General features: G+C 39.3%; 1 protein-coding gene across 2 annotated transcripts; it reads left to right on the top strand.

Annotated features, from left to right (window-relative positions):
* LOC143291411 (alpha-catulin-like) lies at nt 1–25779 on the top strand. 2 transcript variants are annotated; one of them, XM_076601253.1, is made up of 17 exons: nt 1–283; nt 1510–1699; nt 2972–3162; nt 3962–4081; nt 5575–5664; nt 6228–6443; nt 7179–7382; nt 8390–8476; nt 9846–10004; nt 12093–12185; nt 12782–12967; nt 14185–14199; nt 17581–17631; nt 19328–19588; nt 20787–20909; nt 21628–21711; nt 23641–25779. In XM_076601253.1, exons 1-17 carry the CDS (start codon nt 191–193, stop codon nt 23818–23820), a joined length of 2343 nt encoding a protein of 780 aa, XP_076457368.1. In that variant the 5' UTR covers nt 1–190; the 3' UTR covers nt 23821–25779. The 2 variants fall into 2 exon arrangements, with proteins under 2 accessions (XP_076457368.1, XP_076457374.1); XM_076601259.1 differs by lacking the exon at nt 14185–14199.
* The last annotated feature ends 1852 nt before the right edge of the window (nt 25780–27631 follow it).

The raw sequence follows: 27631 nt of genomic DNA on the forward strand, positions 1-27631 counted from the left end.
GCTAAATTTCTAACTATATGGGTTGTAAACGCTGTGATGAAGTTTCATAAACACACTTATAAATGTAAGATGAGAAACATAACATGATTTAGATAGATCATGACCGAAACATTTGCAGACAGTGAGTAAAAACGGTGACAGCAAGCGGCTTGTTTCCGGCGAAGCAGAACGAGGCGCCAGCCACAACAAAATGGCAGGTCTGCAACCAAAGAACGAATCCAGACTGTCCTTAGAAATTCGGACAAAGTCTGTAGAACAAACTCTCGTTCCTTTGGTGACACAGGTAGGAAAAGGTCGATTCTTATATGCACTGAAGTGTTTGGGATCTGTAACATGCAGTTTGATTTTGACGAAAGTGTTTCTGTTGCACCATCATCATCGTGATCAAGATGATGATCATCTTTCTTCATTGCTTGATACTCCCGAACCTTGTTATCGTTGTAGTGTTCTGTATATATATAGACTTTGTTTTGATCTAAATTTTCTTTAATGCTGCCGTGCGGGACAATGCTTTCAGCTGATTATTTCATGATGTCAGAAGTTTCATAATATGTATTTGATCACCATGAAACCATCTCATCCACTCTTCGCCCTTCCGATCCCTCCCCCCTCTTACGTTACCGCCTCCTCCTCTGGCCGCTAACAAATTCCTATCCCGGCAATCACCTCAATGTTCAAGAACACAGTGTTCAAGAATCACAAAACATTGGCTTATTTATCAATTTGCATACTAGGTTACTTAGCTTTTGAAACGGTATAATCATGACAATAGTGATGTTGGACATGTAATACTAATAGAACTAAAGCATGCCAACATAACTTTTTGTTTTCCCTTGGAATAGATTATTGCATACCAAGAGACTGGAGCAACCTAGTAAAGGGGTAGATTCTAGATTGGCACTAAAGCAAATGGCATCTATCTCCTGGTCCACTTATCCAAAATAGATTATGAAAAGGTCTTAGAATGAAAACGGAATAAGTGTATGTGTGTACAGGTGCCAACAGTCAGTACTGAGATAATCATGAGACTAAAGTCAAGAGGAAAGATAATAATATACAAGAAATCGGGGGAGTTTAGGAACAAAGGTAGGGAACTGGGATGGAGCGAGAGCAGACAAGTTGCAAGTTACTTGGTTCTGTAATACATAACTACATGTCTTTATTCAAGATCTACAATGTAGTCTTTTTTGCAAACATACAATGAAGTATTAAGGATTTTGCTTACACAAACACACACGACACACACACACGCATGCACATCATCATCATCATCATCATCATCCACACACACACACATACACACACACACACACACACACACACACACACACACACCCCATTATCATCATCATCATTATCATCATCATGCATAATTGATAACTTTTTACAAGCAGGTTTATTGTTTGAAATCAAATAAAATCCAATAAAATCGGCATTTTCATTTTTTAAATGAACATGCATGATGTCTTCTGTTTGTAAAAGATTTAATATGATTTTTGCCCACAAAAGATAACAACCTTGGTGAACCACCGAGAGAAGCCCCGTGTGTCAGAGAGGACCCAGCAGGCCTTGGAACGGGTGGGTCAGGCAGTGAACATGGCAGTGGGGAGGTTTGTGGCAGTGGGTGACTCCATTGTGGAGGACCACCCAGAACTGAAGCAGGAGATGGATGAAGCCTGTCGAGAGGCCAGGAGTGCAGGTACACTTAATTATTACTGTTATATAGCACAGGAAAGTTTTATGTTTTTGTTTTCCTCTGTTTGTTTTTGATCTTTCATATTTTAGTTTTGTTCAGGAGCCTGTCGAGAGGCTAAAAGTGCAGGTACACACATATCTAAAGCACAGGAAATTGCATTTTGTTGTTTTTTATATTGTTTTTTGTTTTGTTTTTCTTTATGGTGTTTTTTAGCAGTTTTTTTAGATGTTTTGTGAAGGACTTGATTTTTTGTATAGGGAAATTGATAGAATATGTTTGAAGTTAAGTATGTGTGTGCTTGTGAGTATGAGTGTGTGTGTGAGTGTGTGGTTGTATGTGTGTGCATGTGGTTTGTGTGTGTGGTTATCTGTGTGTGTGTATGTCACTATGTGTGTGTATGTGTTTGTGTATGTGTGTTAATCACATGTTGATGTATTTTACACTGTTTTGATCAGGGTTTTTTTTATCATGGTCACACCTTCAATCTAATCCAGGCATATTTCTTATACTCTATTATCCATTGTTGGTTTTATGAACATCGTTCAATGATGCAGTTTGTTTTATAAAAATTGTGCATATATTTTTGTACACTAAAGTGTGGTGTGATGTTTTCAATGTAATTGTACTGTGGTACTTCTTCGTATGTGGGCTGCAACTCTCACGTTCACTTGTATGTATGCGAGTGGGCTTTTACGTGTATGACCATTTTTACCCCACCATGTAGGCAGCCATACTCCCGTTTTCAGGGGTGTGCATGCTGGGTATGTTCATGTTTCCATAACCCACCGAACGCTGACATGGATTACAGGATCTTTAACGTACATATTTTGAACTTCTGCTTGCATATACACACGAAGGGGGTTCAGGCACAAGCCGGTCTGCACATATATTGACCTGGGAGATCGGAAAAATCTCCACCGTTTACCCACCAGGCTCCATTACAGAGAATCAAACCCATGGCCCTCCATTGCTTTAACTACTTGGTTATTGCGTCCCGTCACTGTTGTATAATAATAATGTAATGATATATACAGATGTTTGCACATAAATGTAACTACAGATTCATTTGTGTATATTGTGTTTGATATTTTGTCATTATTATGATTTTGAAGTAAGCAGAAAAAGATCTGACATATAATTAAATTTGAACATTTTTGCAGTATTTTCTGTGTCGATCTCATCGGCATATAACAATAAGAGCAAAACTACCAGAAATCAATCCAGTGATTTTTTTTGATTTTTTTTTTTAAATTTTTTTTTTGCACTGTGAAACAGGGGAAAGCATCCAGTTGCAAACAGCCGTAAGCAGTCAGGCTGCTGAGGCCTCCACAGCCACCGCCAGCCGCAGTGCTGCAGACAAGACAGCCTTGGTGCGGGCTGCACGGCAGTTACTGTCTGCCATCACTAAAGTTCTGTTGCTGGCTGACCGCATTGTTGTCAAACAGCTCATCTCCAGCAAGGACAGGGTGAGGAAGTCTGAGATTTTTTTTTTTTTTCCCGCCACTTTGATGATGTATGTGTAGTATTTTATGTGTATGCGTGTGGGTTGTGGCGGTGGTGGTGATATAGTTACTGTAGTGTTGTAAAATTTCTTTATTGTTTTCCTCTTGTTTTTGGATAAGACTCAAATGGGTAAACAAGATTAGCTTTTACGATCAACTTGAATCGGCTGTGTGTGTATGTGTGTCTGTGTCTGTGAAAGACACTTGTGTAATATTTGTGTACATTGGTCATTTGTCCCATTCTTTGATAATAAGAACAAAGCTTACTACTTTTGGCCCACAAGGTTGGAAACAGCATGGCAGATAGCTGTGACTGATCCCTATTCTCAGTGATACGAGTCCTTTCCGGAAATCTAGTTTAGCACATGGAATACTGCAGAGTGCATGGTCAGTGCACTCAGCTCATTTAAGTCTGTCCGTATAATCTACCTCTTTCCAAACTTTCTCCTCCATAAACTTCTTTTTTCCATTCACAGTGTCTCTAGTCTTCTGTCTACATGTGTTTATGTGTTGTCTTTCATCCCTTTGCTTCAGTTGAATGCATGTGCCTAAAAGCTGGATGTGAAAATGCTTTTGGTTGTTTCCACGTAAGATATAGCACTGTATAAATGCATATTTATTATTATTAATATTATTGTTATTAATATTATTATTATTATTGTTATTATTATCATTATCATCATCATCATCATCATCATCACTCTATCATCATCATCATCATCATCATTAATATTATCATTATCGTTATTACTGATGTCCACAGGTGCTGCAGTGTCTGGCCCAGGTGGAGGGGGTGTCATCATTCCAGGACTTTGTGGCCACCTTCAGTCAGTTTGGCAAACACATGGTGGAGCTGGCACATCTCTCCGGGGACCGGCAGAATGTGAGGGCAGCTGCTGTGTGATTGTCAGGGTGCTCTGCCATGTCAACAGCTTGTCATCGCTTGGGAAGGGAGGGGGGGGGGTGTGGGGGTGTTAGAAATATGTTGTTTCATGTTACCCATGGGCACAATGATTGCACCATCTTGTTTTAATGCAGATCCAAAGTTTTGATGCGTGAAATTAGCAAAGTGTCAACTGTTTTTCATTTTGCAGAAATCTTTCCATTTTTTGTTATATGAATGTTCTGGGCATGAGGATGTAATCTTTTCATTTGTAATTTGATCTTTTCATGACGGTCAGATATGATCGATTAATGCCATAGAGGGAAAGAGGGCAGCATGCTGATATTTGAGCTATAAAGCTCTATGTCTGTGTTCCTTATAGCTTATATAGATGTTCTGGGTGTGAGAATGTAGTCTTTTGATTTATAATTCAATATTTTCATGACAATCAAATATGATTGACTAATGCCACAGATGGACAGATAGCAGCTTGCTGATATTTCGCTAAAGCTTAACTCACTTGGGATGACAAGTTTTCTCCCTTGCTTTTCCCCACAGACAGCCCATTTGTAAGGGTTTTGAAAAAAATTACAAAAAATACAAAATACAGAGTAAAAAAATGAAACTTTCAGAACTGGTTTATTACTTGTTTGGCTATTACATATTAAAAAAAAAATTCTCATCTTATTTTTTACAGTTTTGCCATTATGTAATAAATGATGCTAATTTTTCACCCTGAATCACCATACCCATGCTTGCTTTCTGCACTTGATTCGCTTTCTTCTTCATCATCATCCACCTCTTCAATGTCCGACCCTACAGTTTGTAGCATTTCAAGTACTTCGGCGACACTAAAACGTTGCCGTCGCTGCCTTGTTTGCTTCACAACATTTTGAGAAGAACCCGCTTTGCTAACAGGCTGGCATGCGAGCAGACGACCAGTCAGTGACTTTGTCAGCGTGTGTGCAAGACGGGCCAGACATGACAGGCTGGCCAATCATACCGTTCAGTTGTGGAGTGACCCAGAATAGCACACTGTGCTTGCTAATCACAAAATCACGTGTACAGTGCGTGATGAATTTTTATTTTTGGAAAATGCTGTTCCATTCCGTCATCCGAAACCGAATACATTTTATGTAGGAATGCTCACGCATTCCGTCGTCCGGAGAGAGTTGATATCTATGTTGCTTATAGCTCAACCAACCAAAAACTTTAGCCATCGATGATTAATTTGCTTTTTATAATTTTATACAAGATATATTCTTAGGATCCCACTTTGCCTAAGTTAACCCCAAACTCAACCACCTTCCCCATAATCATCTTTGAGCTAGCCGTTTATACAACTTTGAGCTTCCAACATGCAGATTTTCAAAAGAAAAGATTCATTACAGGCATTAGCTTTTTGTCTTGTGTTGGTTTGACCAGTGGAAGAAAGACGACAGTGTGAATATCAATAGTTGAAGACCTTCATGTGATTGTATTGTTATCTGCAGGACCTGAAAAGTGAGAAACAGAAGGCCCAGATGGGTTCAGCCCGAGCCATTCTAGAGAAGTCCACTATGATGCTGCTCACCTCGTGCAAGGTCAGTTTCTATACACTGTTTGTAGGTTTCTCCTTGTTGTCAGATTTTTCTGATGATGAGCTTTACATGATGTGATTTTTTTCTCATGCTTAAACAGAAATAGATTTTCTGTGATGATTTAACAACCTTTTAAATTATTCACTCGTGCATGGTTTATCAGTCTAAAATATGTGTTGTGTGTCACAGACATACTAAATTACCTGCCCTATTCATGTATGCATTACAAAAATTAATGTTAGAGACACTTGGCATTCATCTAAGATGGGTTTGGTTTCATTTAAGGTTTGACACCAAAACCTTTGGAGAAAGTTGTTTCAAATATGAGGCTTTTCTAGAGCCCTTTGTGCATTTAAGTTTAGCCCATCAAGGTGGTTTGTGTACACATTTGATGTGGGATGGAAGGTTACAGAAAAGGGAAATATACAAGTTATAGTCTTTTCAAGATCTGTTAAAGTAGCATTGAAAGTTATTGAAGAACATTTTAGCAGCAGATATTGCCAAGTAGTTCACTTTGGTGTGGGAATATTTCTGTTGCCTGAGCAATGACTTTTATGTGTGTCCAGACATGTTTACGACACCCGGAGTGCCGCACTGCCCGAATGAACCGTGATGCGGTGTTCCTCCTGATCCGTAATGCACTGGACCTGATCCAGCACGTGGTGACTGACGGGGGAGCCATCATGAGCAACGGAAACACATCACCAACCCTGAACGGTGATTCTGGTATTGGCCTGGCTGCCATGCACCCCACAGCCAGTCGGGCCTTCAAGGAACTGGAGGTGAGGTGCTAACCAGAAAACAGGACAGACGAGTTCTGTGACATTGACATTGCTGGGTACAGATAAGTGTTGAGAATTATTATAGTTGTTTCTCAGAACTCTGTCAAAATAGGAGATTTTTTAAGCCTGTATTCTGTGATGCGCTCATTAGCTGATTTGAGTCTGAATGCAGTGATTTTCTTTCTTTGATTCTGAATGCACAAAGGTTTTCTTAGGTTTTCTTTTCTTTTTTTATAAGTAATGAATGGCTGACATGTCAAATTAACCAAGTAGACTGTTTTGTATTGTATTCTGTTGTATTACTTTTTGTCCTAACAGATTTCTCTGTTTGAAATTCAGGAAGCTCTTCCTGGGGACAGCTTGTGTCACAGTGCAGTGCCATCTTTTTACCCTGTGAACAGTTGTATTTGTTTTACAATCAAAAGGATTTTTCTGCAGGATTTTGACAGGGGCAACTCTTTTGTTACTGTGTGTTAAGTACTTGCAGCGTATGAGGCCTTGGCTTATTATCATATATAAAAGACTAGCATCCTGACCACCACTCAGTAGATCCTGTCAGTTGATTTCCTGGACACCCTCCCCATGCCTCCAACAGGGGTTTTGTGTTGTTGAGAGCTTTGTGATCTGTACTGCGTTGAAGACAGTGTTTTGTCAGCTATTTTTCTATTGCATATGGATGATAAAGTTCAGTGTTCAGCATTTGAGTTGACCGAGTTTGAATGGTGGAATGTCCAGGACTTGATAGACATGGTGCGAGTGACGATGATCAGCCCATCGACAGAAGAAAAGCTGCTTAGCTGCTTTGAGCTGGCCAAGGAGACAGTGGACGACTTCACCGACTCCCCTTACACCTCCCATGACAACAGGGAGAAGGTGCTACAGCTGACAGAGAAACTGCGGGACGAGATGCAGACTCTGCTCATGCTGGGACATTCCCTGGTGAGAAGGCTGCACACTGACAAGATGGGAAACATTCCTTTCCAAGCGTTGCGTGTTTTGTGTTACTTTGTGACTATAAAAAGAGATCATTGAAAGAAATCAGAAGATTTTTATTTCTGAGATCCAGACATGAGGAAAGAAACAGGCATGAGATTCTTCAGACTGTTGTCTGGAATCAGACTGAGGGAACATTTGGAAAGTGGCACACTTCTTATCATTTTTACATGTAGTTGTGGAGCAATGTATGGATTTCAGATGGAAACAGAAATCCATAATCTCATCTCTGAAGAAAGAAATTGATATGTAGAGTCTATAGTCATTTTCTCTGGCTGCCAGTTTCTGTCAGCCATCTGTAATGAAGAATTAGATGAACAGACTATAAATGAGTAAATGAACGAATTGAAAGTGAGAAGGGTCATATGAAATAATCTGATCCGGAAGAGAATCAAAGTCTGGTGAATAAGAGAGACAAACAAAATGTAGATAACACCAGAGGATACAGTATTTGTTTGCCCTGGTAGCAAAGATTGTACCGCCTTTTTGAGGACATAGAACCTGAGCACCCTTTGTCATTGTTTTTCTCCATTTTTTGTGTGTTTGTGTTTGGATGTGCATGTTTGTGTGTGGGTGAACATGTGAGTGTGACATTCATGCTATGGATGAATTGAAATTGCTGATCAGAAGTCTGACAGGAAACTTGATACACTAGATACTGGAAAAACCTTGATTGGTCATCATGAGAGCAAACATTGTTTTGAAAGTCGAGGTCAATCTCCCCTTACAATGCCGGGACGTTTGACATAACAGAAAAGTTCCCATTTTCTGGAAAATATGCTCCAGAATTTCCTCTTTTCTATGACCCACTTTCTGTAAATATTGTTGTTTGTATACTGTTACAACTGCCATTTTTGTTGCTGCAACTGTCGCTTCTGTGAAGACTGTTGTTGCTGCTACTGTTGTTTCCAGTACAGCTAAGAGACATATTTGTTCTGTTGTTTTCGTGCCAGAATGCAAAGGAAGCTGCTGCACCAACCCAGGATATGGAAACAGCCATTCTGAAGACTATGGAAATATGTAAATCATTGAGAAAACAGGTACACTATTTTTTTTATGCTGTTTTCATGTACTACTAATCTTTGGTGTAATTCATTGTGTGCATTGATTTCATGGTTAATCTTCATGCCTAATGTCATTCTGCTCTATCCCCTACCTCCCACCGCTTCCACATGTAGACTGTCTTCTTCCACAAAAAAGCAAAATAAAATAATAATAATAAATAATAATAATAATAATGGTACTTATATAGCGCTAAATCTTGTGCATAAACAAATCAAAGCGCTTTCGCACCAGTCATTCCCACGCAAGCATAACTCCAAAACTGAAAAAAAACAAAAAGACAAGGAAGAGGCAGGGAAGGGAGGCTACTTTGGGAAGAGGTGGGTTTTAAGGCCAGACTTGAAAGAGCTGAGTGTGGAGACTTGACGAAGCGAAAGAGGAAGTTCATTCCAATTGCAAGGTCCAGAGACAGAGAAAGAACAGTGGCCAACAGTCGAGAGTTTGAATCTGGGTATATGTAAGTGGAGTGGATCCGAAGCTGATCGTAGTGAGCGAGATGGAGTGTAGAGGTGAAGGCAGCCACAGAGATAGGAAGGGGCTGATTTGTGAATACATTTGTAGCATAGAGTGCTGATCTTGTACTTTATTCGGTGTGAGACAGGGAGCCAGTGGAGATGTTGCATAAACAATTTAAAGCAAAAATTAAACAAAACAAAGATAGAGAACAAAAACTGCACATTCAGTTACTCATTTGGGAATTGTATTTAATGAGTTGTATTTTAAATCATTTATTTTTCTTTTATTTGTTGTTGTAAAAACATGTTCTTTGCCTGTTCATGGGGGAGGGTGGTGGATGGAACATGTGGACTAACATGTTTCATCATGCATGCATTGTTTCGGTTTCTCAAGAAGGCGTCACTGCGTTTGGACTATTCCATATAAGCTACACCACATCTGCCGGGCAAATGCCTGACAGCAGCATACCCCAACACATATGAGTGAATGCATATACATTTGTGTACCTATCGGAGTGGATTTCTTTTGCCAGAGGACAACACTTTTGTTGCCATGGGTTCTTTTTCAGTGCATCAAGTGTATGCAGCACACTGGACCTCAGTTTATCATCTCATCCAAATGACTAGGCGCTCAGTTTGATTTTCCAGTCAGACTTAGGCAAGTGCAGGATTCGAACCCAGACCCTCATGAACACTACATTGGCAGATCAGCATCTTATTTATTCTCTGACCTTGCTCCCTGAATGCATATGTACACATCATTTGCTTTTTTGTGAGTTTTGATTTGGAAATGCTTCTCTGATCAAAGTGACAAAATCTGGTCTGTCTGTCAGCAGTATTGGTTCAGTCCTGGGTGCTTTGTTATGAAGGGAAATGTTTGTCACTGTGTCAGCTGTTGGAGTCAGCCATGGAGCAGGCGTCAGAGTTGTTCCGGCGTAACGAGGACCACGAGTTGCTGACAGGGCTGAGGGTGGCGGGGCTGGAGGGGGAGGTGCAGCGTGCAGAACAGCTCACTGTGCAGTTTGCCGAACACCAGGAACAGCTGGAAGAGGTCAGACACACGCCTTGCCTATTTCTGTGTATGGGTGTGCTTGTGTGTGTGTGTTGTTTTGTGTTGTGGTGTATGTGTGTGTGTTTTGTTTTTTGTGTGGAGTGTGTGTGTTTGTGTGTGTGTGCGCATGTGTGGGAAAATATTAGGTGACAGATCATCATGCATTTCATTTTCTGTTTGGCTGCAGAGCCATCAACCCTGAAGAGCACGATGGGTCACGATCGTGGCTTCCCCTGTGAAGCATGATGGGCCATGATCGTGGCTCTGTTGACATAAGGTCTGAAACTTTTCGGCTGTACTCTGAAGCCTTCGTAAAACTGCCTCGTTTTGGTGTTGCTGTATTTCTGCTTGTGTTTACACAAACTTTGACTGAGTTTACAAGTCCAGATCTCCATGTTTTTTGTAAACAATGAGTGACACTGAAGTTGACAAAGCTCAGAAAATGAGTGACCATGTCACTAGTGATGATTCATTTGCTGACATGATTCTGGCGAGAGCGGCTTTGTTATTTTGATATTTTGACACTTCGGCATGCTGGCTTGCTTGTTGTGCATTCAGTTTTGTGTCTCCAGCCACAAAAAGTGGAGGGTGGCTGATGGGGGTGGGGAGGGGTGGCAAAGTGGGTTAGCAATGGATCCGTTGCTGACTCTTGATCAAATGAAGCTAGAAGACTGAGAATTGTTTTGATTCCAAGCATTCGTGCTGCTTTTTGCCTGTGATTGCTTCAAATATTGTAGATGTACGTGTGTGTAGCGTGTGTAGGAATGTCTCAAACAAAGAATACAGTGCTTATAATTTTATTGTCACAGTTATATTCATATCATGATTCTGCAACCAGAACATTCTTTTGTACAATTTAATGTCAGTTTTGAGATTTTGACTGTGACAGATGTAAAAATGCCTATAAATCTTGCGGTTGACGTTTTAGAAAATAAGTGTGCAAAATTTATTGGTTATATCCTGTGGAATATCTCCAACTGTATACAAGAATCTCCAACTGTATACAAGGTACAGTCTTTTTCTTACTTTTATCTTATTCTTCATTCACTCTTCTTTCCAGAAATGTATAGGTTTACCTATCTCTTCTAACTAATGAGCATACAAATGCCCCAAATCAGAGCACAGGTAATGGAGGCAAACAGTTCCTTCGTTTTAAGCATGATTTCTGTATGCAGGTTTTATTATATCCAGCTCTTTAAGGGTTGATCAGGATCAGTAATTGTTGGATTGGCGAAGTGTTTTGTAATTTTTCTTTATCAAATTTGACACTGTGATTGAGAGAAATAATTGTATTTAAAACAATTAATAGGTAAGCATACCAGCATTATTAGATATGCATTTGTAATGTCTGAAAAACAGTGTTTTGAATACTTTTGCATATTTAGTTCAACACTGCTTTGCAATGCAGTCAATATTATTGATATCTTCTGCTTAGGAAAGTTAACTAAAAGTGATTGACATGGATCATTGTTGTGGTTAGAACACGAAGCGTTGTAGAGTGTGCCTGTGGATTTCTTCTTCTTCTTCTTCATTTGTGGGCTGCAACTCCCACGTTCACTTGTTTGTGCATGTGTGGGCTTTTACGTGTATGACATTTTACCCTGCCATGTAGGCAGCCATACTCCATTTTCGAGGGTAGGATTTAATTAAGCCATGGTTCTGTCAGAATGAGAGGATGATGAAACAGGTGATTGTGAAACATGAGGTTGTCACAAGATTCATGTCATGGGCCTGTGTGTGAGCGTATGTGTGTAATTAGGTTTGAAAATGTGTTCATTTGTAAGTGTATTTGTGTCAGTGTGCATGTTTATATGTATGATTGTACTCGTGTCAGTGTGTACATGTGTGTGTGTGTGTGTGTGTGCGCGCGCGCGTGCTTGTATGCATGCGTGCAACCCGCTAATGCAATACATAGCTGTGGTTGTTGCAGTTGTTATTAATTTGTGCGTTTGATGACTGCTGTAAGTTATTTGTATTGTGTCACCTGACATGTAAAAGATTCTCCATCCTTTTCATTAATATTACTGACCTGGCCTTACACAGCAGCGGATCAGTGAACTCCCAGGTGTTTGGTGTGTGTGTGTGCAGGTGTGCAAGCTGTTCCGTCACATGGCCAGCTCAGAGCCCCTGGTCATCACTGCTGACCACAATGAGTCCTTCATCCACGGCCTGGGACCTATGGTCAGTGGACACACTGCGGCAGCTTTTGTTCTTTTATTTCATAGGATTTAATCCATCTTGGAATTAATGTGTTGTGTATGCTTTTTTTTTTTTTCTTATAGTCATTTGCCTTGTAGGCATCTTTGGCTTTATTATGTTTTAATGTGTTTACTTATTTCATTTCATTATATCAATCCTTTTTTAAAAAATTTTTTAAAAACCTGTGTAGGCTGTCAGAGCCTGACCAGCACATTTAGTTTGTGCATAAGCCAGTCCTCTGCAATTTTTTTTGTTTTTTTGTTTTTTGTTGTTGTTTTTTTTTAAAGTTTTTAGGCAGATGTGTAGTTAACGTGGATCAGTCCACGCGCACTGACACCACCGTGAAACTGAAAAAGAAATATTTCACGCTTATATAAGTTTTAACACTGTTTAAGGATACATTTTCTAGACTTTTTTTTTTCTTTTTGTTTAAATGAGTCCACATTTCTGCCCTGCCTGTTTTTATTTTTCTTTCTTTTTGTAAAATTATACCAGCCTACCAGAAATGGTTTTTTTTTGGTGTGTGTTAATCCTTTTTTTTCTTTATCTGCTCCCTGGCGGGTTTGTTGTGGTTGCAGATACTGTTTGCTGCCCAGACACTGGCTCAGTACCCAAGCAGCAAAATTGCCCGTGAAAACCTGGAGGTGTTTGCTGATGCTTGGGAGTCTCAGATCAACGATCTGTCCATTCTGGTCAAAGAGGTCAATGATGTATGTCAAGGTCGTGGAGAGAAGGTCGTCTATCTTTCCTTGCCACGTCCTGGGGTGAGTGTTCTGAAATTTCATACAAGTACAGTTTCTTGCTTTAGTGTACTTAATTTTAACTTTGCCATGCAAAATCAGATCTTTAGGAAATATTTATTACTTTTTTGTTGTTGTTTTTAACTGCTTGATCACATGTTTTGAGATTGCTGACATGTCCTATATATTTTTTCATGCACATACACACACATATGTGCACAAAGCTCAGATACGCATATTCCCATTAACTCGTATGCACACGTGCACACACACACACACACACATGACACATGCACGCATGCACTCAAATGCTCTTATACATACACATAGAGGCATGAATATTATAGATAATATGCTGGTATAGGAAACAGACACAATATTGTCTCTCATTGTTGGCAAAACTCGGTCAGTCGATATCTAGGTCATTCAGTACGATCAATTTTTACAAGATTCTCAGACAAAAATTATTAAAACGGTTCAAAATCATCTTCAGAATCGTCATTCAGATTACGCTAAAGCTCTTGGCACTCATCAAACTTGTCTTGCAATTTTAACAATTCACAACTTTGTCAAAATTCAAGCAAATCAGACTCTGAAAAGTGCAAAATGCATGACAGGAAGTGCTGAAAATGAGGCTGTGAATCTTGTGAGAGTCTCATTTACACAAACAACAATGGCTGCGCCCATAATAAGCACGTTTAGTTAGCGGTACCAGGGGATTACGCGTGTGACACAGCAAGCTGCTAATGGGCGTTTTTGTGGAACTTGGTTAAAAATAAAAAAACAGAAAGGCATAAAGCTGTTCTTAATATGGAAGACATCTTTACCCATATGTGGATCTTCATTTTGCTTATGGTGGAGAACTGTGGAGGTGGTTGACAAACATGATGAGCTCTTCAGAAATAAAATAGATTTTTCACTGTTACTGCACAATGAAAGTATTAGTTAGTCTCTCTTTCTTTTCTGTTACCTCTTTGCTGTTTCTTGCCTACCTGCACTCCCTCTCTCCCCCCATTTCCTCTTCCATTTCTGTCTCTGTCTTTCACATCACACTCATGCATGCTTGCGTACACACTCAGACACTTGAATACAGAATTATTATGTGCTTGTTCATCTTCTGTTTCTTCGTCAAAATCATATCAGATTGAGATCATTATGAGTCCTTCAGTTTCATGTAGTGGTTGTAACTCTCATCCCATGTTAACATGTATTGCATGTTTGTCTGTTGGTAATGATGACAGATGCAAACTCCACCAGTAAGTAAAGGCAGTGTTTGTGGTATTGTCAGATTTTCTTTCCTCCTTCATCCAAGAGCACTTGGCTGGCTGCTCTTTGTTGCTGTTGTTCTAGAGACAGAGGATCTGTTCTGTTGTGACTTGGACAGTTTGTGTCATGGCTTCCATCACACCTCTCCCCTCACATCAGTTCTTTGGATTGTCTGAGTTCCATTCTGTTCTCATTTTCTTGTCTTGTTTCAAAATGTGTCTTACATATTTGGACTCGGTTTCATATTTAATCACACATACTTCAATTTCACTTATTGTTTATCTGTTTTTTGGTGTTAAATGTCCAGTCTGTTTTCACATAATCTTTTAACTGGCACTGAGGGTGTGTGTTGCTTCTAACTAGTTTCAGGATGTTAACACTAAGATAAAAGTTAAGGACCTGATTTTTGTTGTTGTTTAGATAGAGTAGGATGAAAACAATGTGTTGGGCTGAGGTAATAGGAGTTTAGGTTAGGTATGGGACACTTTGATTCCAGTAAAATGCTTTATTAAGACGTTGCAGTACTTAAAGTAAAAACTGTGTACAAGACAGAATGGCTGCTCATTTCAACACAGAATCAGGACAAAAAGTGCTTGCACTTTTTCTTTCTGCATAAGCATTTTGTTTAATTGGACACAGTGTATGAAAACATCAATTGTCAGTTAGTGAAATCTTTGACCTGCCCAATTTCAAATTGTTGACAGATAAGATTAGTTTATGCCTGTGTACAGATGCTGATTTACATTTTTTTGTTGTTGATTTTTAGAGATTTTTTTCATATTTATTTCAGTTTTGTTTTATTTTCAGTGACAGCAAAGAGGTATACATGGTTGATTTGAAAAGAGGGTGTGTTTTTTTTTTTCTCTAACATTCAATTCATTACAGATAGCATTTTGATGTTATCATTTTGTTCACCTCCCAGTTTTTGTATTTTGACCAGGAGTTGTTGAAAGAGACTGCATTGTTTTGGGTTTTTTTTGGAAAAAATCATTGTTAGGCCTGAGGTTTAAAAGTGGTTTGTTATCACATTTTGCATTTATGCTGTCCTGTTTGAGCTGTTATATGAAGACGAATGTGAAATTTGCTCAAGTTCTTTTCTGTCATTTATTATTCTACTGTTTCATGTATCCGCTAATTTCTGCCCATCTTTGGGTCTATTACAGACTAAAGACATCCATTTCTGAGCATTCTTTTTTCTTTCGACCGTTCTTTCTTGTGTGCTTGAAACTCTTATTTTAAAACTTATTTTTATTCTCATAATTCTTTCTGTCTCCTTTTTCACATCATTTATGACTGAGTACTTATTGATTTTTATTCTTTTCAACAGATTTGTGAACCAAGTCATAGTTTTGTCATTGTACACCCTTTCATTTGCTGAGTCAGTTGTTTTTTTTCTGTGTGTATGTGTTTTTTTTGGTTTTTGTCATAAAGACAGATTAGACAGAAATTGCTTTTTTTTCCCATCTCATATTCTGACGTTTATTGCCCCATATGATGTTTATTAACTAGATGTGGTTGTGAACAGTCAGTGGTTCGATATGAATGTCTGTCGTTTACCCATTGATATATTTGTTAATAGGCTTTGTATTGTGGTGTAGGCTTGTGACAGAGAGCTTTTATTAGTACTCTGTGAATGTGATCACTGCCAGTCCATTGTTTATTTTGTTCCAGTTCTTTCACAAATGAAAAAGATATCAGCTAGCACAGCTGAAAGATTGTTTATGTGGATTCCCCCTTTCCCCCTTTTTTCCCCATTTTTCCTTTTTAGCACCAGCATAGACTGCAGACTGAGAACTGAAGAAGGAAGAATGATCAGCCCGTGTTATTTGCATTAAGTCAGATACTGTTCACTGGACACAAACCTTAGAAAGTTACCTTGTAAACTTACTACTTGCAAAAAAAAAAAAAAAAAAAAGAAAAAAAAGAAAGAAAGAAAAAAAAACACCCAAAAAACCCTTACTACTTGCAGTGAAAATCATTTTCGTTACACATTTGTTTACAAGTGATCTGTGGTAGTATTGTTGTATTGCTGTTGTTTTGTCATCAACTATCACACATTAATGTTGTTTACAGAAATGACTTCTGTGTCAGATAACAAATGAACTCGTGTCAACTATAACATGCATATATACATTTGATTTATGGTTAGATATCCATTGATGATATACAGTGATCTGTGCATTGCTCTCTGAAATAATTATCTCTCTCTTTTTCTCTCTCCCTCTCTCTCTCTCTTTCCCCCTCTCTGTCGCTTGATCTCCGTGTGTGAGAGAGAGAAATAAAAACTATACATCTGAGAATAGTGTGCATTCTTTTAACCTTGAATTTTGCATGACTGGTTTGCTGGAGTATTCTTTTATGTCTGAGGTAGTGTCTTCACTCCTTGCAGAAAATCTTCACACATCTGCTTCAAGCAGTACTTGGATCATTGATTGGATCATTGATTCTTTTATATGAGGTTTCAATTATTTTCATTTATTTATTTATCTATTTATTTGTTTATAATCATTTATCCTTTTTTTTTCTTTCTTTTTTTTTCTTGCCACTTTTGCAAGTAGACCATTGCAACATTGAAATAAGCATGATGCATGAACTCCTGTTTTGTCTCCATCTTTGGTATCAGTGACGATGTTTTGACAAGTGATGAACTTTATGACACATGAGGAATGGAGTTAGGGGTAGAGAAAAGAATTAACAACACATTTTGGGATTGTATCTCTTCAGTTTGAAATGTCATTGGGCTGTCTGCAATGAACTGTATGGATTTATTTGCTCTCCTGATTTATGGCAAATCTGTTTTGTTCATGGGTAGGAAACACCATACGATAGATCAAAAGCTTGAACGTTGTGAAAGATTGTATTGAATTTGTAGTCTGAAATATCTCACAAGTGTCACTGTGTTATTCAGATACTCCAGACTATGAAAAATACAGCACTGTGTGGTTCACAAAGGAGCAGATAGATGAGGGGGCAAGTTTCAGTTTAAGTTTCTCAAGGAGGTGAAGCTGTGTTCGGACAAATCCATATATATATATATGTTACACATCTGCTAGGCAGATGCCTGACCAGCAGCATGACCAAATGTAGTTAGTCTAGTCAGTAGTCAGGCCTTGAGTGCATGAATTTGTGTACCTATCAGTGTGGATTTCTTCTGCAGAATTTGGCCGTAGGAAACACTCTGGTTGTCATGGGATCCCTTTCAATGCGCCAAGTGTGTGCTGCACATGGGGCCTCGATTTATCATCTCATCTGAATGACTAGACGCTCAGTTTGATTTTCCAGTCAAACTTGGGAAAAAGGGTGAGGGTCGGGGAACAAATGAAGACTGAAGGAAAGAATGGATATCATGATACCATAATGATGTATTTCAGAAACACGGCACACAGTCCAGAGGATTGAAACCTGTCAAACTGGATGCTGAGGTAAGGGTACCAGTTGTGCAATATTTATAAAATGTTTAGCTTGTAAAGAAAATGTTACATACAGTTATCCATATGCACATGCATGAACATGCACATTGATTATGTGGACACACACATGCACATACACACATGCAGACACACGCACTTGTTTGCACGCAAATGTGTACATGCATGTAAACAAACAAGTTTCTTTAGTCTCTTGTAGAAACTGTTGCAATTATTCTGGCTGGCTGTCGGCTCCAATTCATAGTCTTTTCAGCTGGCTCAAAGGAGTGAAAGTGAAAATCCTATAATGTGGAAAAAGGAACTGAGTTATCAGACACTTTTAGAACTAAGTGTGGAGTGTAGTTACGTTTGCTCTTGTTAAATGATTCTTAGGGACATTAGGCTCAAACATTCTGTGAAAAATAGTTGGATCTTTTTGTATTCGACAGAACCAAGAAGCAATTTTTTCTTTATGCTTTTTTCACAATTTAGCAAAGAAACATCCTGATCCAATGTTTTTTTACCTTGTGAACTTGGTTATTGAATAGTTTGTTGACAATATGAACTTGGTGATTGAGTAATTTGTTGACCATGTGAAGTTGGTGACTGAATAGTTTGTTGATGATTATGTGGACTTGGTAATTAAACATTTTGTTTACCAAGTGAACAAGGTGATTGAATAGTTGTTGACAGTGTGAACCTGGTGATTAAATAGTTTGTTGACTGTGCAAACTTGGTAATTAAACAGTTTGTTAGCCAAGTAAACTTGGTGATTGAATAGTTTATTTACCAAGTGAACTTAGTGATCGAGTTATAATAATAATAATAACAGTATTGGTATAGCACTGAATCTTGTGCAGAGACAAATATTTGTACACTTTCACACCAGCCATTCACACGCATGCGTAACTCTAAAACTGGAGAAACTGAAGACCAGGAAGAGGCAGGGGAGGGAGGCTATCTTGGGAAGAGGTGGGTTTTAAGGCCAGATTTGAAAGAGCTAAGTGCGGAGACCTGACGAAGTGAAAGAGGAAGTTCACATAGAGTGCTGATCTTATACTTTATTCAGTGTGAGACTGGGAGCCAGTGGAGATGTTGCAAAAGAGGAGTGAAGTGCTCAGATGTTTTCTTTCTGAGGACGAGTCGGGCAGCAGAGTTTTGTGTGCACTGAAGGGACTGAATGGATGAAGCATGAAACCAGACAATAGAGAGTTATATTAGTCAAGGCAAGAGAGAATGAGAGAACCGACAAGTCTAGATGTTGCGTTGGTGGACAGATATTTCCAAATGGAACTGATGCACTGCATTTGACAGTAGCAGGATTGACATGTCTGACTGATAAATTTTTGCATGGACAGTGTGTTGTCAAGGACAACGCCAAGGTTCCTGACTGAGCTGGAAAGAGGGATGGATGTACTGCCAAGTTTGATTGTGTTAGTTGTGATGGAAGAGAATTTTTGTTTAGTTCTGATGATCATTGCTTCAGTTTTGTCTGAGTTCAATTATAATTTATTTAGAGTCATCCGGTTTTGAATGTCCAAGAAGCAGTTGGATGTTTCTTGCAAGTGCGAGGACAACTCCTCAGGGGTATCACTCTTCTGAAGTTGTGTGTTATCAGCGTAAGAATGATGAGGGACATTATGGTGGTTTGTTGACCATGTGAACGTGGTGATTGAGTTGTTTGTTGACCATGTGAACTTGCTGACGACAGGAGCAGGCCAAAATAGCAAAGCTGGGTCTGGAGATGAAGCTGATCACCTCAGAGATGGAGGCGGAGGCGGACAAGTGGGCGGAGCCTGACAACGCGGTGGTGCGTCGGGCGAAGAACATGGCGGCCATGGCCTTCTCCATGTACCTGTTCACGCGGGGTGAGGGGCGGCTGCACACCACCCATGACCTCTTCCTGCAGGCCGAGTTCTTTGCTGAGGAGGGCAACAAGCTGTACAAAACTGTCAAGGACTTCGCTTCCAGGGTGAGTGTGTGTGTGTGTGTGTGTGTGTGTGCTCTGTGTATGCTGCCACGTTTTGGAGTTTTTTTCGCAGTGATGTTTGCAAAAATATTCAGTGAAGAAAAGAAACAGTAAAATGCTTCCTCACTGATGAATTGGGTCATTGGAATCGAATTGTGAAAGTGAGAAATCTGACTTTCATTCTCCAATTAGGAAAAAATTAACAAGCTTCTTCCAACATGTTGGCATTCAAGGTGAAGGTCACAGCACTGCTGGTGGGGATCTTGCGTACTGATGATTTAGTTACTCATGCTTAGTTTCTTTTATTTCATAGAAAGGCTTCTTCAAAACAAAACTGCAGAAAGTGGGAATAAGGAGAGTGAAGAGAAAGGGCAACACTGATGAAAAGACAAGACGGAAGGCAGCTCCACTGCTCCAGAAATGGTGCCTTCCATCCCCATCGGCTCAGTAACTTGTGTTAGTATGAAAAAAAAAAATTTTAATCATCAAGTGACAAGACATTTTTGATCCTCAGGATATATTTTGATAAAACAAATTATTTCTTTTAGAAAGTATTACTTCTGAATCTCATGATATATTTAGGCCACCCACCCCCTCCACCCCCTTTCCCCCCTTCCCATACCTGTCACCCTCCCACCATCAGGTCCCACCAAGCTGGTTAAGATTGACTGCTGTCTTCACTGCAGGTATCAACATTCACTTCAGATTTCATTCCATTGATATGGCCTCCTGTCCTTGGATTGTATCCTACACGTTGGTCATTATTTCATGTTCAGGCATCATGTAGAATGGTGTCAGTTGTGTCATGTTAAGGCATCCTGTAGAATGGTGTCATTTGTGTCATGTTCAGGTATCATGTAGAATGGTGTCATTTGTGTCATGTTCAGGTATCATGTAGAATGGTGTCAGTTGTGTCATGTTCAGGCATCATTCAGATATCATGTAGAATGGTGTCAGTTGTCATGTTCAGGCATCATTCAGATATCATGTAGAATGGTGTCAGTTGTGTCATGTTCAGGTATCATGTAGAATGGTGTCAGTTGTGTCATGTTCAGGTATCATGTAGAATGGTGTCAGTTGTGTCATGTTCAGGTATCATGTAGAATGGTGTCAATTGTGTCATGTTCAGGTATCATGTAGAATGGTGTCAGTAAGTGACATATGAAGGCAGGACCATTGTTGTGTGGTGATGGTGTCTCAGGTGCCGTCCTGCTCATCAAAAGACGAACTGCTGGCTTACGTGGACAGGATACCTGCCTGCTGCCACCAGCTACATGTCACGCTCAAGACCCCCACCTTTGGCAAAAGTGCTACCTTCAATAAGGTCTGTCGTGGACTTCTGGTGTCCCTTGTCTCTGTTCCTGTCTGATCCCCTGTTCTGACTGACTGTCTGTCTCTCTTTCTCTGACCCCCCCATCGGATGCCAGGGGTCTTTCAGTATTGATACACTGCCATCTGGAAATTCTGTGCTATAAATTTCCTCTTTTGCATTGCTTTCTTTCTGCCTTTTTTCTTCCTTTACTGTTGTCTGCTTTTTCTGTCTTCCTGGTCTATTCCCCTTTCTTTTCATTTTCTTCCACTCCAGCAAGCCTTGACACTTTTCTCTTGTGCAGTCTGTGGTGTACTGTCTGTGTCGTTTCATTTTGGTGATCAAGATGCAATATTGTAAAGACTGCCATGACCACAAGCTGTCCATTCTGTCACATTACTTGCTTTTATGGTCTCTTCATTTATATTTTTTGTGTTGTTTTGCAGGTTTTTGTTTTTTGTTTTTTTTCAGGTTTGATGGAGTTTTATGTTCAACACATTTGAATTTTTTATTTAGATGGGCGGTCCTGATATGAAACTGTGGGGTCAGCTAAATTATAAGTAACAATGTGATATGTCTCTTTCTCTGTCTGCTTGGTTTTCTCCCTCTTTCCTTCCACCTCACATCCTAGGTACTTCTGTTGTTTTGTTCAAGACACCCACTTCAGACCTCTGAAATATAAATGAAAGCATGTTTGAGTTGCTGAGAGACAGTGGCATGTGATGTGTGGCAGGTGGACAGTGCCATTCAGGAGACCAAGAACCTGATGAACATCATCGCCAAAGTGGTGACCACCTGCTTCATCTGTGCCACCAAGGTAAGAGGAGCACCGCCATGGTGAGACCTGGAGGGTTTCAGTTTCTGTTTCAAGGCGGTGTCAGAGCATGAGACAGATCCATATACTCTCCACCACATCTGCCAGAATTACATAACCTAGAGTGCTGATCAGCTTCTTTAGAGCCTATCTTTGGTTCAGGTAAAACATTTACATAATGGAATAAAATAGATAAAATACACTAAAAGTCAATACACTAGAATACAGTGAAGTGAATAAATACACTAAAGTATAGTAAGTGAAACATATTAGAAGACAAATAATTGAATGAAAAAAGGGGCCATGATTAGTGCACCTACTTGTGCCCACACATGCACACACACCTACAAAATCTGTGGGTCCTACACCTAACAGAGTAGAGCTCAATTTTTTTTTTTTAGCATGGCTCATGAGTTTCCTTTTTTTCTGAATTTCCTTTTTTTCTAAATTTTTCTGAGGTGCAGGGAAATTTGTGGTGTGTGTGTGTGTGTGTGTGTGTGTGTTGGAGCTCATGTACGTTTATATGTATTTGACTGTGCTTTCATATCTATGAAACTGCGTTTTTGGGGTATATCTGTTATGCATGTGTGGGTGTATGTGTGAATGTGTGTCTTCATGTTTTATATTTATTTGCTTATTTGTCATCATTGTTGTCTTATTTCTTTGATTATTTATTTATTATTATTATTATTTCTTCATTATTTTCATTACTACTATCTTTTTTTCTTTTTTCTTTTTTTTTCATCATAATTATTATTTATTTATTTATGTATGTACGCTTATGTATATTTTTTTTTTTTTTTTTTTTTTTTTTTTCTCAAGGCCTGACTAAGCGCGTTGGGTTACGCTGCTGGTCAGGCATCTGCTTGGCAGATGTGGTGTAGCGTATATGGATTTGTCCGAACGCAGTGACGCCTCCTTGAGCTACTGATACTGATACTGATACTGAATTACTTGTACTAAGTTATCCAAAAGAAATATACCTGTGCTGGATTCTGCCTTGCATGTTTGACTATGTCCTGATGCCAACATTATTTACCCTTGGATGTGGACTGAAGATTTACATAGTTTCTGCTGTATGAAATAATCTGGTGACATGTCTTTTGTCTGTATTTGTTTTTGTGCAAGCATCAAAAGTGAATTTTAAGCAAAGGAGGGGAAAAGAGAAGAGCTTGTGACAACACATACACAGTTGGCACATCACTGAGAGTGAAAGTATGTCTGCCTCCATTATAACACTGATATACTTGGAGCAAAATTCTATTGATTTTTAGCTTTGGATTTAAGTAACCAAAACATTTAGTTTAATGCCTTCACTGCTGACACACTTTGCTGTGGACATTTCCAGACAAAAATTGGAAAAAAATCAGAATGTAATCTCATTAAAATCATACATCCTAAACGGAAGATAACAGGAAAAAATTTTATCACTATGCTGCATTCCTATTATCAGCTGTCTGAAAAATATTAATCTTAAATCTTTCACTGCCACGTTTCTGTGTAAAAACGCTCTGCACCAAATATTTCAGGTATGATGCCCTCAGTCACAGGCTTTGGTTCATGTCAAAACAATACAGTTGACTTGTTCACTTCAAACTCAGTGAGGGGGCAAAGGCTAACCATTGTTCAATTGGCTGGAACTGGTTGCAGCTGCCAAGCTTTGTGACAATGTGAAAAATGGTCTTCTTAATATAACCCCACATTGTTGACTAAATTTGCCTGTGGCGGTGCACTTTCTAGTCAACTAAAGTTGCCTATGGTGGTGAAAGAATATTGCACTCACACACACACACACACACACACACACACACACACACACACGCATGCACACTCACGCATGCATGCACACACAGTGCATTCCTTGTACAGTACAACACTGACTACCACACATCAGTCTGTAGATATAATGATCAATATGCATTCCTTATGCAGTACAACATTGACTACCGAACGTCTCCAGTCCCCAACGCTCAGTGGCGCAGTCGAGGAGGAAGTGGCAGTTACGATTTCCGCTCCAGCGGCAGTGAGAATGAGCTGAGCGGGGGACCGTCTGACGGCCTGTACCGCACATCCTCCATGAACAAGCCGTACACCCTGGACAAGACGGGATAGGTCCTGCACCTCTCTTCGCCCTGTCTCACAGGCACACTACTTGTTTCTGTCAGGAGCTGCACTTGTTTGGTAACCACCCCCATGTGTGCTCTTCCTTTTGTTCTGAGAGGGATAAAAGTCACTGCTAAGACCAAGACTTGGTTTACAGACCAGTCATGAATTCTCTGTGTGGTTTGCAAGTGTTGATGATTAATTCAGTGTGTGATAACTCCACACAGGGTACAGGAAGGGTTGAACGAGACAGCAATAGCAGTTTAGTCAGACCAGATTCTTGGTTTGGTCGTACCCTGCCTGTAGGTTCTGTTCAGGGAGGTGGCTGTGGCCCAACAAGAAGGTGCCTACCCTGACCATTCCATGTCTGAAGGGGAGAGCCATGTGAAGCGAGACAGGCTGAGAGAAACCCTGTGCATGTCCTGTGTTTACCTTCATCATTTTTGACGGGGGACCACACATAGGTCTCTGACCAAAAACAAAATAAACATGCAAAAAAAAAAAAAAAAAAAAAAAAAAGAATAAAAAAAATCAGGCATATTGTGATAATGTCATATAAGCATCATGTTAGTGTGTTGGCATCCTTTAAGTTGCCACCATTGGATGCTAGGTTTTTGTCATCCATTATCATTTCAGTAAAGTGTAGCTGAGCTCAAGTGTTTAATCACACTGTTGAAAGAACCTTTACTTTCAGTTGCTGCTTAGTGAATGACTGATTTAAAACCAGTGAAATACCTTGCGCTCATAAACAAATAATGCTCTTTGAATTATAGGAATAATTTAATGAAGTTAGACCTTACAGTTTTTTGTGTTTTTTCTTTTTTTTTAGCTGTCTGAGATGTATACACTTTTCTTAATTTTTAATTTTATATATTTTTGCTTTCATGAGGCATGTGAAAATCTTTATTTTTTACGTGTTTTTTCTTTGACAAACAAATGGTGATTTTAAAAACGTTTACGACATGAAAATAACACAGGTAATGGACCACTTTATTAAACTATTTTGCTGTCATTTTATACAACATGATTATACAATTGATTAACAAAAACCAAAACAAAATGAAAACAAAAAAAAACGCAACTGACATTGCATTGTTTGCATGTAAAATGGCAAGTGGTTTGATGTGGTTTTGGCAGGGTGCATGTTTTACATGTGGCTTACCCAGTGAGGTGCAAAGTAAACACAGGTTTGGATTTGTTTGAAGTGCAGACATTAATCACTAGCTCTGTGTGTGTGTGTTTGTGTGTGTGTGTGTGTGTCTCCAAACCGCTGTGCAGTGGACAGGCAAGAGATGCTTGTAGTGTAACAGCCTGCTTTGCTTCCCAAGGGGAAGGTGAACAGTGGTGTGCCACCTGCTTGCTTTTCAGTCTGCTATCAAACAGTGTGGGAATCAGACCGTTGACTATATTGAAAGTAACGGGATCAAGACTGTCGATGATTGAAGGTAACTGGATCCTCACTGTTCATGACTGAAGGTGACAGAGTCCAGTTGATGTTTGAAGGTGACAGGGAGATTTCATGTTTGAAAAGAGGAGGTGGATGAATGCAGAAGTAGGGTGGAGGGATAAAGACCGCAATAACTGACCTGATATTACAGCCCATATCAACCCAGTTTGTTACTGTTAAGTTTTTACTCTTGCCACATGCTGAATAAGTGATGTTCAGCACTGATCATCTATGTGATTGTAGGATGTTTAGTAGAAAGTGAATTTTCTACTGTATGTAACTTTAAAAAATGTGTCTTTGTTGCAGAAGGAAATAGCAACAAGAGAAACAAAGCATTACAATCACAGCTTTAGAATGTGATAGTGATTTATATTGGCTAGATTGGTGCAATAACTGATAGTTAATTTTGATGGATTTTTATCTGGAAGGTCTTGAGTTCAAATTCCTGTAGTGCCTGCAGGATAGTGGATAGACCTTTTCCCAGTGTACCTGCATCATTTGTGCAGGCCTGCCAATGCTCATACCCCCCCCCCCCACACACACACCTACACACACACACACACACACACACACACACACACATATATATATATATATATATATATATATATATATATATATGCACACACAAAAAACAATTTTACAGATCTTCATAATTTTTGTCAGCATTGAAATAAATTGATATATGAATCATGCATTCCTTCTGATGAAACCCGAGTATTTAAATCAGTCAATCATTAAAGATGATTAGTGATAGCAGCATTGAAGGGCAAAAGAATATGAAATGCTAAATATATTGACAACTGAAATAGTCATCAGAGATGTTGCAGGCAGTTGATTGGAACAGAATGTACATAGACTGAATTGTTGGTTTTCAGCTTAGTTCTATTTGCTTTTGAAGTTTTGAATCGAGCATTTCCCAGAGTCTGTTAATTGAGAGATACACAGCAGAGCAAGGAAACATGTTCTGCAGATGTCCTTTTTGCCCAGTCGAGCTAGCTGCATGCTGGCTTGTGCAAGAACTTGGACGTTTCTATGCTTTCAAGGGGTTTTGGGGGTGGGGGTGGGGGTCTCTGAAGGTGATGTAATCACTGGCAGCAAAATGATCAGTGCAGTTCCAGTGGCATGTCTGGCCCAGTCTGCCTGGATTCATGAAGCATTTTCACTGCAGAAAATCACTATCTTTGGTAAGAAAAGTTCCTGACCGGTTTAGCTGGCTTCTTGTCGTCTGGTTAGCTGTCTACAGGGTGTCGTGAAGTGTGCCTGTGACCACATTGGAGTGTTCTGGTCGCTGACACATGGTGTTACTGATGGTGCTGACAGAGCGAACGTATTGATGATTATTGCTCCTGACCTGAAAGTGTACTGATAGTGTTTGCAGCGTTCCTTTAATTATAGACTAACAAATATTTGTAGAGAACATGGACTGGACATTCGGCTGATAATACCATACAGTGTTTTCCTGTGGTAGCGGTGTTTGTATTAGCTAACAGTGTTTTGTATTCGCTAAAAAAAATATTTCTGATTGAAATGTCTGACAGTGTTCATATATAGATTATTGAGAAGTGAGTCTCTGCCTCAGACCAAGCAATACTGTGGAAGTGTTCTTGTCCCAGTGGCTAAAATGAAGACAGTTTCGATAGTGCACCATATGTTAATACCTTCCTAAGCTTTCAGTTCTAGTGTTTCGTCCTGTATTGGATCAGTGGTTTCGAGCACACAAAACCTTGAAAAAGACATGTATTCTGAAAGTTTTTTAGGACATTTCTGCATATATTTCTCTGAGTTATTCATTACAGTTGTGCCTAAATAGGGCAATGTTGTTTTGTTTAAGTCTGTGGAGTTTACATGAATGAATTCTGTTATTTTTTCTGCAGAAATTCAGAACCATTTTGCAGTTTCCATGTTCATTTCCCACACACACTGTGGTGTGTGTTGTGTGTTCTATTAGTTTGTTGTGCTGTCCTCCCATCTTCATGCTGTCTTTCTGCTTGCCATTTCTTGACGCATCATATTGTCTCTGATTAGCAAAGTTCTGAGCTGGAATAATTTACTGTCATTTATTAGTGGTGCCCAGCATCTGCAGAACCTCTTATTTTGATATTTATTATGGCAGTGGTGTTGGTGACAGTGTTTTGCATCTATCTCCCAGTTTTACTTTGGCGAATCATTTTCTGGACTTTAGTTTTTTTAAAGAGGATCGTGGCTTATGTTACTTTTAGGAAATAGAATAGAACTCAGTTTTGTACATGGATATCAACAACTGGATTTTGTGCATGGATATCAACAACAGAAAGATTTGCATTTTGATCCACTTTTTATCATCTCTTTAGGCATTAGTTCTGAAGAATCTGTTGCATTTTCTTCAGCTGT

Source organism: Babylonia areolata, chromosome 1 (genome assembly GCF_041734735.1).
Source record: "Babylonia areolata isolate BAREFJ2019XMU chromosome 1, ASM4173473v1, whole genome shotgun sequence".
NCBI lineage: Eukaryota > Metazoa > Mollusca > Gastropoda > Neogastropoda > Buccinidae > Babylonia > Babylonia areolata.